At 40.8% G+C, this 18,971-nt stretch overlaps 1 protein-coding gene and 1 pseudogene across 3 annotated transcripts in view; one reads left to right on the plus strand and one right to left on the minus strand.

The window, feature by feature from the left end:
- C25H16orf62 (chromosome 25 C16orf62 homolog) overlaps nt 1–18,971 on the plus strand; it is a 139,699-nt gene that overhangs the window by 63,587 nt on the left and 57,141 nt on the right. For all 3 annotated transcript variants that reach the window (XM_005697540.3, XM_013974867.2, XM_013974868.2), the window contains exons 15-19: nt 3,549–3,595; nt 4,395–4,506; nt 5,036–5,152; nt 8,366–8,419; nt 9,932–10,012. In XM_005697540.3, coding sequence (XP_005697597.1) covers nt 3,549–3,595; nt 4,395–4,506; nt 5,036–5,152; nt 8,366–8,419; nt 9,932–10,012 — 411 coding nt within the window. The remainder of the gene's footprint in view (nt 1–3,548; nt 3,596–4,394; nt 4,507–5,035; nt 5,153–8,365; nt 8,420–9,931; nt 10,013–18,971) is intronic.
- On the minus strand, nt 12,281–15,389 carry LOC102182276 (annotated as a pseudogene).

An 18,971-nucleotide genomic window follows, 5' to 3' on the forward strand; every position in this document is an offset into this window, starting at 1 on the left:
ATATTCCGAGCTGCAAGTTTTTCAGTGTTTTATCTCAGCCAACAACAGGCTTGTTTCGATCTCAGACTGGTTTGAACTGTTGTTCCTCTTGTTCTTGCCGAAAGTAGTCAATCCTGTCACTCTCTGGAAAAAAAAAAATTAATAACCGCTAATAGATCTTCCTGGGGTCTATAGCCATTTGGCTCTGTGGACACTTAGGGTAATGACAATGGAGCCTTTTTTGTTTTTTGAGTTATATTCTTGGATGCATTTTTAGTGTATTCATCTTCTGTGAAAAGAGAGCTTTTAAGGCATTTGTCTTAATGGCCAGAACATTTTGTCCCTATGTTAGCAGTTGTCCCATTTTGTCTTTTCAGAAGTGCTGGACCAAGGTTTTCTCATTCATTTGTGTGTGTGTATGAGATAGAGAATAAGCCGCCCAAGGGCATGGATTTCTGTCTTGATTTCCTCACTGCCCTATTCCTAGTGCCTAGAATAGTGGCTTATTGGAAAAGACCCTGATGCTGGAAAAGATTGAGGGCAGGAGGAGAAGGGGGCAGCAGAGGATGAGATGGTTGGATAGCATCACTGATGTGATGAACATGAGTTTGAGCCATTTCTGGGAGATGATGACGGACAGGGAAGCCTGGTGTGCTGCAGTCCATGGGGTTGTAAAGAGCCAGACACAACTTAGTGACTGAACAACAGCAATAATATTGCTGTTGCTTCACAGGCAAGTGTTGAATGAGTGATTATTTGTGTGTGTTGAGGAGTATCAATGTGATCGTTATAAGAGTATCTCTTATTCAGCTTTCCCAGGAACCACTTTGATACTGTTCTTCATGAATGACTTTTCAAATATTGAATCCCCTACGAATGGGTTAGGGAGGTCTTTTGTGACATTGTCAATTTTACCATCAGTTGGGATGCTGTGGCTGCAAGGAACACTTAACTGGCCCTACAGAAAACTCAGTGTGTTCTCTTGAATAGCAAATGAAGGCCCTGGGCCAGGCGGGTTCTGTTCTCTCTGCTCTGCCATCACCAGATAGCAGCACAGTGGCTGTAGCCATTCCAGGCATCACGCCCAGACATGGCAGAATCCAGAGGCAGAAAGATCGGGAGTCTTCAGTTCCTCCAATTCCTATTTAAGAACAGGAAGACTTTCCTCTAAGCCCCCATCTCAGTAGCAAGAAAAATCGGTCATGTGCCTTGTCTAAACCCACCACTTGCAAGGGGAATGAGACCACCGTGATTGACTTGGGCCTGTGTTAGTTTGCTTAGTATATTCAGGCAGCTGGAACAAAACACCACATAGTGGGTGTGTTATAAATAACAGAAGTTTATTTCTAATGGTTCTGGAGGCTGGGAAGTCCAAGATCAAGATGCTGGCAGATACAGTAACTGGTGAGGGCCTACTTCCTGGTTCATAGATTGTATCTTCTGGCTGTGTGCTCACGTGGCAGAAGGGACAAGAGAGCTTTCTAGGGCTGCTTTTAAAGGGCACTGATTCCATTTATGAGGGCTCCACCCTTAAGACCTAATCACCTCCAAAGGCTCCACCTTCTAACACCGTTAACTTGGGAGTTAGTGGCGATTGATATTAGCAGGCTTCCATGATAGACTGAGTGGCTTTAAACAACAGAAATGTATCTTCTCACAGTTTTGGAGGCTGGAAAGTCTGAGATCAAGGTCCCAGTGGGGTTGGTCTGTGGTGAGACTTTTCTCCTTGGCCTTGCAGACTAGTCTTCTCACTGTGTCCTTGCCTGGTCCTCTCATCTGTGCACATGTGTCCCTAGCCTCTCTTCCTCTTCTTATGAGGACAGCAGTCCTATTGGATTAGGGCTGCGCCCTTATGACTTCACCTGGTATTAATTAACTCCTTTAAAAACCCTATCTCCAAACACAGTCACATTGTGGGTTAGGGCTTCAACATATGAATGGCGGGAACATAATTCACTCCAGAACAGGACCCAACCTGATTTTTGTTGGACAAAGACAGAAATCTGAATAAAATAGGGGTTCTAGGGTATTGATAGTATCCCCACAATCAACGATCACCTTAATTGTTCAGGGACACCCAGGACACGGAAGGACACAGCTGAAAAAAGTGGAATTGCACTAAAAAAGACCCATTTTATTTTTTGATATCCTGGCCAGACTTAGGTGCAAATCTCATTTCTGCCACTTAGTAGGAAGTGTCTTAACCTAGCTGAGTTTTGGCTTCCTTATCTGTAAAATAGGGATAACAGACAGGGTCTCAAAGGCCATTGTGAAAAGTGAATGGGAAAAGGTATATAAAGCACTCAAGTGAAAGTGAAAGTCGCTCAGTTGTGTCTGACTCTTTGCGACCCCATGGACTATACAGTCCATGGAATTCTCCAGACCAGAATATTGGATTGGGTAGCTTATCCTTCTCCAGGAGATCTTTCTGACCCAGGAATCGAACTGGGGTCTCCTGCATTGCAGGCGGATTCTTTACCCATTGAGCTACCAGGGAAGCCCAGTGCCTAGTGCTGGGTGCCTGGTGAGTGCTCAGTGTCAAGGCTACTGTTATTAGCTCTTTTGTCTTGGGATTGACCTTGTCTGTGCGTTTGAAACTTTCCTCAAACCACTGCACTATGAGATACTTCTTTCTATTGATTTTCTTAATAACAAGAGCTCTTTTAACGATGCATGATTGTCTTAAGATAGCTCTAAAACCAGTAATAGTATTCCAATGAGTAAAACATTTATTTTCTTTTGGGGAAAAAAATGCTTCAAAATGCACTTGAGAGGAAGTGGAGTGAAGAGCATGGCCTTTGATGCCAGACTTCCCAGGTCATGTCCAGCCCACTGTAACTAGCCATGTCATCTTGGCCCAGCCGTGTCACTGTTCAGTAGCTTGGTTTCTCATCTGTGAAATGGGAGAATTGAGAGCCTGCCTCATAGGGATTGTGACAGGTGGCAGCATGACTGTCAAGCACTTCTCCCTGTGACTGGCCCAGTGTTATTCATTTTACTTAGAGTTCCACAGACACCTCGTGAAAGGGGAGGAACACTGGGGGTCTAGAAGAGGTGGAAAGTGAAAGTTACTCAGTCATGTCTGACTCTGTGCAACCAATGGACTATACAGACCATGGAATTCTCCAGGCCAGAATACTGGAGTGGGTAAGCTGTTCCCTTCTCCAGGGGATCTTCGGAGAGGTGGGGAGTAAAGCAAATTTCATTCTCACTGGTACCCTAGAGCACAGGTGGTACCACTCTCATTGTCCTGTAGGAATCTGCAGGTGGCATGGTACCACCTGTATGTATTCACCTGCCTACAGATGAAGAAAAGTAGTTGGTGAGACTGGATTTGAACCCAGCGGTGCGTATGACCAGGGCCCTAGCTCTTCCCCGTTACGCTAAATGCCACAGGAGTGAACTTGTTTTCTCCTCCATCCTCCCCATCCCACCAAACACAGCGAATTATGGAAATGGGTATATAAATGACTACATTTATTTTAGAGTATTACTTTGCAAATCTGCTCATGAGAAGTGTTACTTTAGATCCCCCAACTTGATGGTTTTTATTATTTTTTTTAAATTAGGCTCTGCTAACAGAGATGATGGAGAGATGTAAGAAGCTAGGAAACAAGTAAGTATTTTGAAATTCATAAAGCCTGTGTTTGAAAATAGAATCAGTTGGGTTTTTTTGAGCTTGGCATGCTTGCATGGGCAAGAGGCCTATAGAGCAGCAGGATAGCACCTGACCTCAAGAATGCTGGAGTCCAGTAGCCTGGCTTCTGATATTGGCTCCACTCTTTCTTAGCTTTATGACCTTTCTGACCTTTCCACTCTTTCTGACCTTTCTGTGTCTCCATCTCTTCATCTGTAAATTGGGTGTAATAGCAATGCTTTCCCTGTGGGGCTGTGATAAGTGATAAAGTCAGGATAAACTTGAATTCTTATCTTCTAGGCCTAAGAGGTTTCTCCTCCACTGTCCTTTTAGTGGTAGATGAGGAGCCTGGAGTGGGTTTTGTTCACCACTGTGTCCCTAGGTCCTAGAACAGTGCTTTTCATAGGTGGTGTGGATATATATTTGCAGCTTGGATCAGTATTGTTACTTAATGTTTATTTTTATTAGTGCACTGAAGGCTCCCTCCATTTCTTCTGTTTAAATGGATTTGGTTACTTTCCATCCACTGATCTGTGCACCCGTTCACTCATCCATCCACCCATCTTCCATTCTTCCAGCCAGTTGAATATTTATCAAGCTCTGAATATGCACAAAACACTGTGTTAGTCTCTAGAGGTTGCCTTTTTAGCAATCTTTTTTTTCCCCAGCGCTACCATTAAAGGGCTGTCAGTCATCTTTTCTAACAGCATACATCCTAAAATGAAAGCGACTTTCTTAAAGGGAAGCTCTGCTGACGTGGGGCATATGTGTCTTGCAGTGCCTTGCTGTTGAACTCTGTGATGTCGGCTTTCCGGGCCGAGTTCATTGCTGCAAGGTCCATGGATTTCATTGGCATGATTAAGGAGTGCGACGAGTCCGGTTTCCCTAAGGTAGGCTCTTGACTTAATCCTTGGTGGAGAACAGATAGGCAGTGTTTGTCTGACAGCTCTCCAGGGAGAGGGAATCTGATGTCGGGGGCAGCTCGGGCCAAGAGGAAAACAGGTGAGGGCTGTGTTTCTGAAGAGTGCAGAGGAGGACGAGTGAGCGACTGGGGTTGTGAGGCATGTGTAACTGCCGAGAGTCAGGGCTCTGTGAGTCTTAAATCTAACCAGTTGGCTCACTCTGAAGTATTTAGGAAAAACTTTGGTCTTATATCTTTAAAACTGTATCTTTATCCATTAATTATGCAAAACTTTGTCCAGGAGAATAGTACGGCCCACAGACCGGACCAGTTCACAGAGCCAGCTCTTTGTTTCGACCTTCTCAGTCTAACTTGCATAAGTTTGTGGTAGGACTTCAGGAAATGGTCGTTGGAAGATTAACCTTGAGATTGGCCGACTATGACAGCCCTTGCCTTTATTTTCTTAAGTTACCCTGATTTTTAATTTCTGAGATCGTAATGTTTGCTATATTTCTTAGCATCTCCTTTTTCGCTCCCTGGGGTTAAACTTGGCCTTGGCTGATCCTCCTGAGAGTGATCGACTTCAGATTCTCAATGAAGCTTGGAAAGTTATCACTAAATTGAAGAATCCACAGGTGGGTGACAATTTAGACCTTGTTTTGACTGCTTTGTGCCCAAGTTATGTAGTATGCTCTTTCTTTAAAAAATTTCTCTTTCAACTAATCATCCTTATTTTTTAAAAAATGAAATCTTCTTCGTTTAGTTGTATTGTTGGTCAGCCTGTAATGGAGAACTTACAACTTTAAAGATGTATTTCTTGATTTTTGTGTCCCTATTATGTCTTATTCTTGTGGCCTTAAGACGAATGAGCAGTGTAAAATTATGAATACTTGAAACTTGAAAAGACCTACAGCTCTGCAAAGAGCATTCTAAGTGCGGCAATTGATAGCACCGTTGACCCTTGAACAAGATGGGTTTGAACTGCACAGATACACTTATACGTGGATTATTTTTTTTCAGTGGTAAATACCATGATATTATACAACTGTTGGTTGGTTAAATGCATAGAAGCGAAATTGCAAATACAGAGGAATCATGGATACAGAGGGCTGGCTATAAGTTATACATAATTTTTGACTGCATAGAGGATCAGTGTCCCTAAACCCTGCATTGTTTAAAGGTCAAATTATATTTGGATTTGAAAAATAAGTTATTGAGATAACTCTAAATTGAAGATCAGCAGTCAAGCCAGTAATTAGCAAAAGGGAATTCCAATTTCCATCCCTTGAATGGACAGCTGAAGCCTCTTTCTCCCCATACTTCTGACACGGGAAGTCTTAGGAAGAGGAACCAACTGATTTTAGTTGCTATAATGCATGTAGTCGGAGAAGACAATGGCACCCCACTCCAGTACTCTTGCCCGGAAAATTCGATGGACAGAGGAGCCTGGTAGGCTGCAGTCCATGAGATCGCTAAAAGTCGGACACAACTGAGCGACTTCACTTTCACTTTTCACTTTCATGCATTGGAGAAGGAAGTGGCAACCCACTCCAGTATTCTTGCCTGGAGAATCCCAGGGACGGGGAAGCCTGGTGGGCTTCCGTCTGTGGGGTCGCACAGAGTCGGACACGACTGAAGCGACTCAGCGGCAGCAGCAGCAATGCGTGTAGTGCTGGTCATCATTCTGTAGGTTTGGGTTTTATGCCTCACTTCCTTTTAGGGAACATGCCAGCGATTTATGTGGGTACCACTGGGGAATGGTATTGGCTGTCTTTGTGGCCAAGCTTCGCCACACTCTGCACTTCTGTCCTATGTACTTGTTCATTTAGTTTGTTGTAACAGCATATAATAGACCATGTGGCTTCTATACAATAGAAATTTATTTCTCATAGTTCTGAAGGCTAGAAGTATAGAATCAGGGGGCCAGCATGGTTGGTTGGAGAAGGAAATGGCAGCCCACTCCAAGATTCTTGCCTGAGAAATTCTGTGGCCACAGCAGCCTGGTGGGCTATAGTCCGTGGGGTTGTAAAGAGTCAGACATGACGTAGCAACTCAACAGCAGCATCGTAGCATAGTTGGGTTCTGATGAGGACCCTCTTCCCGATTGCAGACTGTCAGCTTCTCCTCATCACATGGCAGAAAGAGGGAGGAAGACCTCTGGGGTCCCTTTTACAAGGGCACTAATTCCATTCACAGGGTATTCACCCTCATGACCTAACCACTGCCCAAAAACCCTACATCCTAACATCATCACATCAGGGGCTAAGATTTCAACATATGTGTTCAAGGGGGATACAAACATTCAGACCATAACACAACAAGTAAGTGAATATTGGAGGTAGCATTTGATTGGATCATTTATTGAGAAGGAAGTGTTAAAATGAACCCAGTTATAAACCCCTTACTGGGTATTTCCCTGGTGATCCAGTGGCTAAGACTATGTGCTCCTAATGTGGGGGGCCCGGGGTTTGATCCTTGGTCAGGGAACTAAATCCCACATTGCGCAATTAAAAGATCCACATGCTGCTACTAAGACCTGGTCAAATAAATAAATTTTAAAATAAACCCTTGTTAATCACCACATTTATGATAGTGTATTAAGGACAGTGGTATAATTTAGAAAAATTAGAAGCTTGTTTACACAATTGTGTACCTGTGTTGTGCTCAGCCATGTCTGACTGTTTGCTCCATGGAGTATAGCCTGCCAGGCTCCTCTGTCCATGGAATTTTCTGGGTAAGAATACTGGAGTGGGTTGCCATTTCCTAAACCTATGTTCAGCAAAATCTTTGCTAAACTCCAGCTATTGAAATTCCCTGTTTAACTTAAACTGATTGGTAATGAAAACAGCTTATTTAGGATATTTATGTCAAAAGCCTCTGGGCCTCTGGTGCCTGTACTGCAGGACTTAAAAGCAACCTTGCATCAAAAGCTCATAATAACAATTTTCTCCAGACTTTTAACTTCATACTGTCCTCATTAAGTCCTTCTTAGCATTTCTGTTAGACCTTAGAATGTTCCTGTCTTTTCTTGTGTGAATGAGATAACTGTTTTCTCCCCTCCGCTTTCTTCTTTCTTTTCTGTGAGGTGTCAGAACAGAAGAGGCATCCTTGCAGACTCTATTTTTCCATTCTTTTTTGTTGGCTGCGCCTTGTGGCATGTGGGATCTTAGTTCCCAGACCAGGGTTCGAACACATGGCTCCTGCATTGGGAGCATGGAGTCTTAACCACTGAACTGCCAGGGAAGTCCCAGATTCTATTTTTCCTTGGACATTTTTTCCCATTTGCCTGTTTTCTGGAGCAGACAGCCTTACTAAGTTGGTCATCACCGTTTCCATACCCATCTCATTATCTTTCCTACTTGAATCTAACACATTCTTTCTTACCTAAAACCTTTGTGCTTTCTTAACCCTTTTACAACGTATATACATCTCCCCTCTCTAGGACAAATGGTTTGTTTTTAAAGGCAGGAGACCTGTTTTTTCTCAGGACATTGAAATGTCACATCTTAAACAATGCGTGAATTTTCTGTGGTCCTTGAGACATGATGAGGACTCCCCAGTGTTATCTCTGCTGCCCTGCGGTTCTTCCCATTCTCCAGGCGAGCCAGAGCTTCCCAGATTTCTGTTTTGGTCCAAGTAGTGATTCTGAAATGAAAGTCTAATTAGTTTCAGGCAACTTATATTTTCTCATCTCATCTCTCAGGGGTAGAATCTATCAATGGACCAGAGTTTTCTGTACATGACTTTTGAAATCCCTATCAATCGTTTCAGAGCCCTTGAAGAATTGGTACATTATGAGTTTTTGCCATATGGTCAGTTGTAAAGGCGTCTTTGCTTTTTCTTTGTAGGACTACATTAATTGTGCTGAAGTGTGGGTGGAGTACACCTGCAAGCATTTCACGGTATGTGTACTGTGGTATTGTTTTTGTGGTATTATGTGTTGTATATTTTTTTCATGTTCATAATTGTGAATAAGTCTAGCATAGACCTTTATGCATTTTGTGATGCTAATTATCCTTAATTTATGAAAATGACACCTTTTTCAGTATAATGTAATGAAGCATTAATATGTGAGCTATAACAAAAGGGTTCACACTTACATGTAAGTTTGGGAAATACTGCTTTTTACAAAGTTTTTTGTCCTTGTTACTTACTAGGTTTTAGAATGAGTCAATCTCCTAGCATCCCCAAAGGTGACCAGCGAGTAGTAGTTGCTGTTGGTATCTTCAGGGATTCTTGGGTTGAAATATATTTGCTGTGTATCAGTCCTTGCAGTTACATTATTCTTACTGATGCTCAGTGGTCCCATCTTCATCCAGTGAGTGCTTTATTAGGGTGGCTTCTGAGTCCTGACATACTCTCTGTAGTCCTTGATACCTTCTTTGCTTTCTATATAAGATGCTCCAGCCTCCCTTGTACTTTCTTATCCCACATTTTGAATCAGCCCTTTCTCTAAGAAGCTTTGGTTCCTTTCAGTGCCACTGTGAGATTTTTTTTGTTTTAGTGCTGTGACACTGGCTAAGCCATTTAACTTCTCTGAGCCTTAACTTCCTTATCTGTAAAATGGGGATAATGACGTCCATGCTGGGGAGTTCAGTGAGCATAAAACGAGTACATACTGGCAACTGTTTAGATGGTGTGCTATGTGCCAGGACGCTGCACTGCTTCGAACTGACCTTGTCAATAATCTTCACTGTTCCGGTTATACAGACCAGACATCAGCTTGCTTTTTCTGTAGAAGGCCACTATTCCTGTATGTGAGACTCTGGACCACGTGATCTGTTACGTTACACGTGTCCGTCATTGCCACTGTACATAAAGCAACCGTAGACCATACATGAGTGAGCGTGACTCTGTTCTAGTAAGTCTTATTATGCACACTGAAATTTGAAGCTCATACAATTTTCCTTGTCACCAAATATTATTCTTTTAGTGTGAATGTAAAATCATTCTTTGCTCCTGGGTTGTATGAAAACAGGCACCAGGGTGGATTTAGGCTGCAGTTGGCTGGCCCCTAACACAGCTGAGAAAAGTGCGGTGCAGTGGGCATTGGGTCAGCCAGCCTGTGCTCTTCTCACAGAGCCTCGCTGCTCTTTGCAGCACCGGGGAGGGGCCCAGGGTGGGTGGGCAGAAAGTGGCACGTTGGATTTCACCAGCACTCAGGGAAAGCTGGGACAGTAATACTCCAGAACCTTGAGATCAGTGTTTCAGTCCTGGCCTGGTGCAGACATAGCTGTCTTTAGGGCTGTGATATGGGTGGAATTTTCCCTCTAACATTACTTGTAGCAGAGTAGTTGAAACTGTTCCCTGGAAGGTGTGTGCTATACTCTGAAAATGTTAGCTCTTTCTACCAGAAAAATGGTCAACAACTGTCATTCAGTGTCTAACACAGGTCTAATTTTTTCCCCTCTTAGAAACGAGAGGTGAACACCATTTTGGCTGATGTCATCAAGCATATGACTCCAGATCGTGCCTTTGAAGACTCCTATCCTCAGGTGACAGCTTTATGTTTCTCATTTCCACATTGTCAGGAATTTTATTCTGTTGCATTAAATAAGTATTTTGCATGGGGGTCAGGCTGTCAAGTCAGGTAATCCTGGATTTGAGTCCTAACCTTCCCATGTCCCAGCCATGTGCCCTTTAATCAGTTACTTTGTCTTACTGTGCCTGAGTTTTCTTACCTGTAAAATGGGAAAAATAATAGTCCTATCCGAGTGGTTGTGAGAATTGAGTGAGGTGTGATGTGGGATGTACAGTTGCTTGGCATGAGTAAGTAAGATGGTTATGTTCTTCAGTTAAGCTAAACTTTTATTTGGAAATAAATTCAAACTTTATTGGGAAGTTAGAATAGCTCAGAAAGCTCCTATTATTTTTTACCCAGATTCACTAACTGTGAATATTTTCCATGTTTACTTTATCATTATCATTGTATGTACACATATGCACACATATTCCTACATGTGTATGTAAAATTTTTTAAAACCAGTTGAGGGTAAATTGCATCCATCATGCCATTTTTGCCTCTACAGAGTTCAATGAGCATTTCCTAAGAACAAGGACATCCTCCTTTATAACCACAGTTTAGTTTATCAACTTCAGGGAATTTAACATTAATATCTTACTTTCGCCTCTCCACAGTCCATATTCCAATTTTGTCAGTGGGTTCAGTGTCCTTAATAGCAGATTTTTGTTTCCCCTCTAGTATAGAATCCAGCTCAGGATCACTTACTGTAAAGTAACTTCAAACCTAATTAAGATTTTATTTTATATTTGATAACATGATGTTCTGGCACTTATCGCCTAGGTTGGTGTCCTGACTCACTTAATATAAGAAAATTAGTTCCATATTCTTGTACAAATTTTAGAATTCTTAACATTTTACTCATTTAAGAATTGTTCACCACTTGCTAATTAAAATGGCTCATTATTACAATCTACTGAGCAGCCACTAGCTATTTGTTGATGGAATGAAAAATGACATAGTTGTGCACAGCAGGCTTTTGGTCAGTACAGCAGAGTACATAAAATGTGTAGAGAAGATCGGTCATGCTTTTGAGGGTGGTCAGGGTCTTGGGATCATATGAAGACTGATGTGTGTTAAAATTTTATTATTATTATTTTTTGAAACACTAGAACCATTCACTTTTATTAATAACCATGTATTAATTTCACACAAGGTTGAAATCAAACATTTTACAATCCACAGTATGATCTATGATCAAATCAGATTAAAAGTAGAGAAAGATACTCATTTTTCTGATAAAAGGATGTGAGGATCATTATTTTTATGACTTACAAAACAAAGCCTAGGAAACAAGAAATACACTAATTACATGCCTTTCTGGAAAGGGTTTCTAATACATTTCTAGATTATTACAGAAGGTGTCTTTATTTCAACATTGTCAAGTAATATACTTCCCTTATGTTGATATTATAAAGATACATCAATACTGTAGTGAACTGTGATTGTGTTCTTACAATTCAAGTGATACAACTATTGAAAATTTAGAACCAACTTTTGGAGAAGTTCCCTGGTGGTCCAGTGGCCAAGACTCCGCATTCCCAATGCAGGGAGTCTGGGTTTAATCCCTGGTCAGGGAAATAGATCCCACATGCTGCAACTAAGATCTGATACAGCTAAATAAATAAATATTAAAAAAAAATAGAACCAACTTCTGTCTTACACATCACGGCAACCTCCCAGGATATTTCATATCAAAGACAAACATCTCCGTTTAGATGTTCATTGTACATTTTACATTACAGTATTCTTCATCTTCTAACGGAGAATAAATAGAAATGGTTACAACACAACATAAAAAGGCTAATCTTTGAGGCATAAACCGTCCAAAATCTGTTTTCATTCACACTAGAAACAAAGCATAGTATGGATTATTTGAGCATTGAATTACATTCATTTTGCTCTTCAACTAATCTCAAATCAAGTCATTGTAAACGAAGATACATTGCTAGTAAGTGTAGCTTTCTAACCATTAACCTTCATCTCATGATCCTGGCTAATATATCCATTTTCTATGTTTTTTAACTATGGATTGCTCTCTACAGTAAGTCTCCTTCAGAGAAAATTTAGAAAAGAGGATTAATGAAATACTTTCTAGTATGCAGTCTCTGATATTTATTTCAATTTGAGTTTTGATTAAATACTTTTCTACATATTTGTTACAACATTTCCATAGGTTTCTGGTATAAACTCTTGTTTTCTGATGTATGTTTAGGGCAAACGTCTTCCATCACTTGTTCCATCACTCTCCAGCGTGTGTTCTGAGATGTTTAGTGAGATGACCACTATGACTAAAGGCTTTGCCACATTCTGTACATTTATAAGATTTCTCTCCAGTATGACCTCGCAGATGTGTAGTAAGGCTTCAGTTCCGATTAAAGGCTTTGCCACATTCAATGCATTTATACGGTCTCTCCCCAGTATGGATTCGCTGACGTTTAGTAAGACAAGAACTGTTGATAAAGGCCTTGCCACATTCCATACATTTAAAACATCTCTCCCCCATATGAATTTGGTGATGCTGAGTAAGATTTGAACTTGTAATAAAGGTTTTGCCACATTCTTTACATGTGTATGGTCTCTCCCCAGTATGGATTCGAATATGTGCAGTTAATGTTGAACTTCAAATAAAGGTTTGACCACATTCTGTACAATGATAAGGTCTCTCGCCAGTATGAATTCGTTGATATCGAGTAAGATGTGAGCAACGGATAAAGGCTTTGTCACATTCTTTACATTTATAAGGTTTCTCTCCAGTATGCGTTCGCTGACGTTGAGTAAGAGTTGAGTTCTGATTGAAGGCTTTGCCGCATACTATACATTTATGAGGTTTCTCTCCAGTATGAATTCACTGATGTTGAGTAAGATGTGAGCGATGGATAAATGCTTTGCTATGTTCTGTACACTTGGAAGGTTTCCTTCCTGTATGAATTTTCCTATGTCTACTTAGATCAGATGAGTTATTAGAGACTTTCCCACATATCTTACTCTTGTTTTCTTTCTGTGACTTCTGAGTAGTCTGCTGTTGAACCAGTTCTGAAGACTGATTAGAAATGTTATCATTCACTACAATTATGTTATCATATTCTCTTACTCTTTATAGAGAAAGACCTGACATCTGATAAAAGATATTTGTACATTTATTGCTTTTTGAATCCCTGTGTGAAGATTCAGGTCCCTGATGTTTCATAAGGTTTGAGTCTCTTTCAACCTTATACCCAGTTTTATTGCCTGAATCTCACACTCCATCATAAATACTCTTGCAATTATTGGGGCTGGAGCTCTTAGTTAAGGGTTGACTCATTTCATTTTATTATATATCAAAAGATCTTCCATATTAACCATACCATGGGATGTATTGAACAGTGATGGTTGGATTATATCTCTTCCATTATTATCAACATTACACATTTTGGCATGGGGAGAAAATATCTGTTGGTGGAAGACTAATGACCCACTGCTCACAAATCCCTCAAATTGATTATATTGTGAGTTTTCCCCCTCATTTTTAAATTTCTGGTGTTCAGACATGCTTGAATATTTGCTTAGTCTTAGGCTATATTGAGTATTGTTTGAATGAGTATTGGTAGTAGACACTAGATTACCTTCTGGGCTTTCTACATTTCCTTTCAGAGAACAGGTATGTTTCAAAAAAGGATGGAAATCTTTTCTTAAAAACTTACAGTTCTCATCAGATGTTAAAGACTGAAGTTGGTGTTCTCCCCGGTTTGACTTGACTTTTTGCAGTAATGTTTGCCTTATGTGTAACTATTTCAGTTTCTTTATGTCCATGTAAACATCCTCTCTGTCTTTCATATGGCCTCGTATGTTCCCAGTCATTCATTAAATGTAAATTTCTGTGGTGAAATACTTTATATATTTTCCTAGGTTTGCTTTTGGGAATACATCTTCCAACCCTGGATTCTTGGCATCAAATCCTGGGTGTCATGAGGAGACAAAGCTGGGTGTATGGCCACTGTCTTCATTCTCCTTGTATTCCTGGGCTCCTTCATTTGCTCCAGAAAAGTGACAAGGTCCGGCTTAGAAACCACAAGGCCCAAAGTGGCCAAGTTCCTATAGTTCTCTAATATCACGTCCCTGTATAATTCCTGTTGACCAAGATCCAGGCATTCCCACTCCTCTGTGGTCACATCCTGGAACATAAGCTGTCTCTTTTTCCCTTTCATCGAGAGGCTCTTTAGCTCTTCTTCTCCTTCTGCCCTAAGGGTCATGTCATCTGCATATCTGAGATTACTGGTATATCTCCCAGCAATCTTGATTCCAGCTTGTGCTTCATCCAGTCCAGCATTTCTCATGATGTACTCTGGGAATATGGCTGTTGTCTCCATTCTCCTTATACTCCTGGGATCATTCAGTTGCTCCAGAAAGGTGATCAGGTCCAGCTTAGAGACCACAAGATCTGAGAAGCTGCCAGTTCCTCCTCTTCTTCCTGCTGCTCTGAGTCTTCTCTGATGTGCATTAAAATTTTAGTTGGGGAATTCTGATAAGACCTTGACTGCCAGTGACCCAATTTACCGAAAACTTGAGCATAATAATTTTAATGCCGTTCATTCCTAAGAGACAAGGGAATTATACTGTCCTGTCATTCTGTTATATGCAAAAGCAACTTTAAAAGATGCCCAGGGGTCAGCCTATGTTCCAGACAGCTGCCCATATTGGTTGTGAGCCCTTTGTCTTCAGCGGGGGCCACATCAGGAGAATAAAACTGCAAGAGTCTGTGAAGAATTAGCTTACTCCAGGTCTAGGATAGGGAAGGTGCAAGGTGAGCCTGAAGCATTTTCTTGTGCAGGAAGTAAGGAAGAACTGTTGCAGGCAGGTGAAATGAGCACGGGAGTAGCGTTAAAGGGGCTGTCATGGGCCCCAATTTGAACATCAAAAGAAATAAATACAATAACGAATTATAATCCATTGAGTAAAATAAGAACGCAGGAGTTGGCCTTTATGAAGAATAGGTAAATAAATAGATATAGATGAGGGGTCAGGCGGATAGGGGTGCCATCAGCGAAATGTGAAAGAAATGGTAGAGTTGAAAATCACTGTCTGCAGCCATCTCAGTAAAGACAAGAATCATTCTTCATCCTCAGGCAAGAATCATCAATGAATGCTAAATCTGGAGGGGATGTTCGATGAGGAGCAGGATATTTTCGTATCTCTTCCTGTAGAATGAGTGTTAGTTGTAAGGGGGAAAAATAGTGACTCTACGGGGGAGAATTTGGACAGCCATTGACAGTCAAAATCCATATCAGCAAGTGGGATATCGCATGCCTGCAGATACGGTACCCTGAGAAAGACACAGCGTCATCCATGTAGCATTCCAGTCGAGAATGCATGGCTGACTCTAATCAGGAGGTAACACTGCTGCTGCTGCTGCTGCTAAGTCGCTTCAGTCATGTCCGACTCTGTGCGACCCCATAGACGGCAGCCCACCAGGCTCCCCCGTCCCTGGGATTCTCCAGGCAAGAACACTGGAGTGGGTTGCCATTTCCTTCTCCAATGCATGAAAGTGAAAAGTGAAAGTGAAGTCACTCAGTCGTGTCCGACTCCTAGCGACCCCATGGACTGCAGCCCACCAGGCTCCTCCACCACGTCCAAATGGAGTTGCATGCTAAAAGGTAATAGCCAAAGCATTGCCAAATCATTGCCATCAGCACTACAAAGGTTAAGGAACTGTTTCAAATCATCACAGACTATAGAGACATGAAAACAGAATCCGTTCAATGATCCTGAGCGGAATCCTGTACTGCAGAGTGGAAAAAATAAGGCTGTTAAGAACTTACTGACACAACTGACAAGCCTGGGATACAAATGACAGATTAAAGTGTTAAAGTTATATCAGTATTAACTTTTCTGAATTTGATAATGACAAAATGGAAATATCAGAGAATATGTTTATTCTTGGGAAATACAAATGAAGTATTCAGGGGTGAGGGGCATGATACATGCAAGCTACTTTAACATGGTTCAGGAAAAACGTAATATGTCTTACCTCATAGACAGGATAATAAAACAAAGTCAGCAAAATACTAAAGATCGATGACTTTGGATAAAGAGAGCATGGGAGTTTTTAAAGCATTTTAAAAAATTATTAAAGTATAAAAACACATTTATAGGAAACTTGGAAAATGCAGAACAAAGTTACATATAGTTCTACTGTATATTACAGGTTTTTTTTAAGTAGATAAATTAAGATTTTTAGTTGGAGTTTTAATATCAAACTCTCAGAAATTAGTAGAATGAATACACAGAAAAATAGAAGGATATAATAGACCTGAAAAACACTATGAACCAATTCAACATAATTAAGATGTGTACAATTTTCACACAACAGCAGGATACAAATTCAAGTTCCCATAGACTGTAAATCAGGAGGCACTGGAACATATCCAGGAATGTAAAACAAGGTGCAAAAATTTCATAGTCTAAAGGTATTGAAATCATAGAGTCTGTTCTCTTATCACTATGGAATTATGTTAGAAATCAGTATCAAAAAATATTTGAAAATAACCCACATATTTTCAAGTATAATGTAACATTTACCAGGAGAGATCTTTGGCTTAGCCACTGAAAGCCTCAAAAAAAAAAAAAGAAAAGAAAAAAAACTGAAAAAATGCAGATGGTAATGCAGAGAAGAAAGCACTTAAATGAGAAATAAACATCAAAATGAGAAATTAATATCAAAGGATACTTAAAAAAAACCACGAATTTGGAAATTAAATGTCCACTTTTAAATAGTAGATGTATCTAAGAAGCTATAACAAGGAAAATTAGAAAATATTTGTAACAGAATAAAAGTGAAAAGAATTTGTTGCATGTAGCTGAAGTTGCTCAGTGTAGCTAAACACAATGTGGAATCATAAATAAGGCATCATGAAAACAAATAATGGACACTAGCATAAAATTTTGTAAAATTTGAACAAAATCTGTACTTTAGTTAATAATACTATATTACATGTTAGTTTCTTGTTTGGAGTTTTTTTTTTATGACGTAGTATTTCTTTAGAGAATTTGCGAGTTTTTTTATACTGTTCTTTTCAACATTTCTGTAAGTTTGAAATGATTTCATGGTAAAAAGTTATAAATACACAATCTACACATTTTTAAAAATTCTTCCATTGGATCAATAGATAGATGAGGAGATAAAGCAAATAGAGCAAAATATTAGCCCTTGTAGAATCTCAGTGGTGAGTGAGTGTTTTCTATATTTCCATTGAATTTTCTTTGTGTTTCAGCATTTCATAATGATATATTGAAGGGAAAAAAAATCTTTTTAAACATTACTTGTAAGTGTGTTAGTGTTAGTCACTTAGTTGTGTCTGACTCTGGGACCCCCCCCGCCTCCCCTGCCAAGGGCTATAGCCTGCCAGGCTCCTCTGTCCATGTAACTCTGCAGGCAAGAATACTGAAGTGGCTAGCCATTCCCTTCTCCAGGGGATCTTCCAGACCCAGGAATTGAACCCAGTTTTCCTACATTGCAGGCAAGTGCTTTACCATCTGAGCCACTAGGGAAGCTCATTTGTAAGTGTACTTAAGTAGTTAAAAAAAAGATTTCTTGTTCTAAAGGGTTAGTTGCTGTGGACAACGTTTCAGGAGCTATTTCAACCAGACCATATTGCACTATCTTTGAATGCTCTGTGTCAGAACATTGTCACGACATTTTGAAGTCCTTTTGCTTGATGACCTAGTCAAGTGCTTAATTATGAAACAGGGTGTGTACTGTTAGTATTCTGTATTTTTGACCATGAGCCGTTTACTTTGCAGATGATTTAAACACCAGTGTTTTTAGTATAAGCAGAGTAGTTGTCAGTAAATTTTCCCTTCTTGACAGCAACCAAGGATAGGAGTTTATATTTCATTTAGAAAAAGTGCCTCCTTGGTTCTCCCATGCCAAGGCTGTGTCACTAGACTCTGCGTGTGTCAGGGTGAGGGGTGGTGGACATCAGTATCTGGGTATTCAGGACAGGCCTCACAGACTGTGCCATCATCCACAGGTAGTGCCGTGGCCTTTGACCTCGCTGTCAGACTCAGACCAGTGTCTCTCCACTGAAGTAGTCAAAAAACCCAGGACTACCATGGGCTCGATGGACATGAGTCTGAGTGAATTCCGGGAGTTGGTGATGGACAGGGAGGCCTGGCGTGCTGCGATTCATGGGGTCTCAAAGAGTCGGACACGACTGAGCGACTGAACTGACCATGGGCTAGAATTGTTGTTCAGTTGCTAAGTATCCAACTTTTCGCGACCCTATAAACTGCAACACCCCAGGCTTCCCTATCCTGTACTCTCTCCCCAAGTTTGCTCAGACTCATGTCCATTGCATCTGTGATGCCATCCACCATCTCATCCCCTGTCGTCCCCTTCTCCTCCTGCTTTCAGTCCTTCCTAGCATCAGGGTCTTCTCTAAGAAGTCAGTTCTCTGCATCAGGTGGCCGAAGTGTTGGAGCTTCAGCTTTAGCACTAGCCCTTCCAATGAATATTCAGGGTTGATTTCCTTTAGGATTGACTGGTTTGATCTCCATGTATCCAGGGGGCTCTCAAGAGTCTTCTCTAACTCTAACAGTTCAAAAGCATCAATTCTTTGGCACTCAGCCTTCTTTATTGGCTAGAATAGGGATCTATAAATCACGGCCCATGTAGCCCAAATAGTTTTATCGGAACTCACACCCAGCCATCTGTTTACATATTGTCAATGGCTGCTTTCCAGCTATAGTAGCAGAATTGAATAGTTGTGATGACTTGTATGGCCCTTTATAGAAAAAGTTTCCCCTCCTCTTGAATATTCATAGCTGACTTGATCAGAGAACTTGGACGGGCAGGCACTGCTCTAAGCACTGTAGCCGCGCCATCCCATTTAATCCTCCCAGTGAGCAAGAGACTGCTTTGGAGAAGAGGAGGTTGAGGCTGAGAAGTTCTTCCT

Source organism: Capra hircus, chromosome 25 (assembly GCF_001704415.2).
Source record: "Capra hircus breed San Clemente chromosome 25, ASM170441v1, whole genome shotgun sequence".
NCBI lineage: Eukaryota > Metazoa > Chordata > Mammalia > Artiodactyla > Bovidae > Capra > Capra hircus.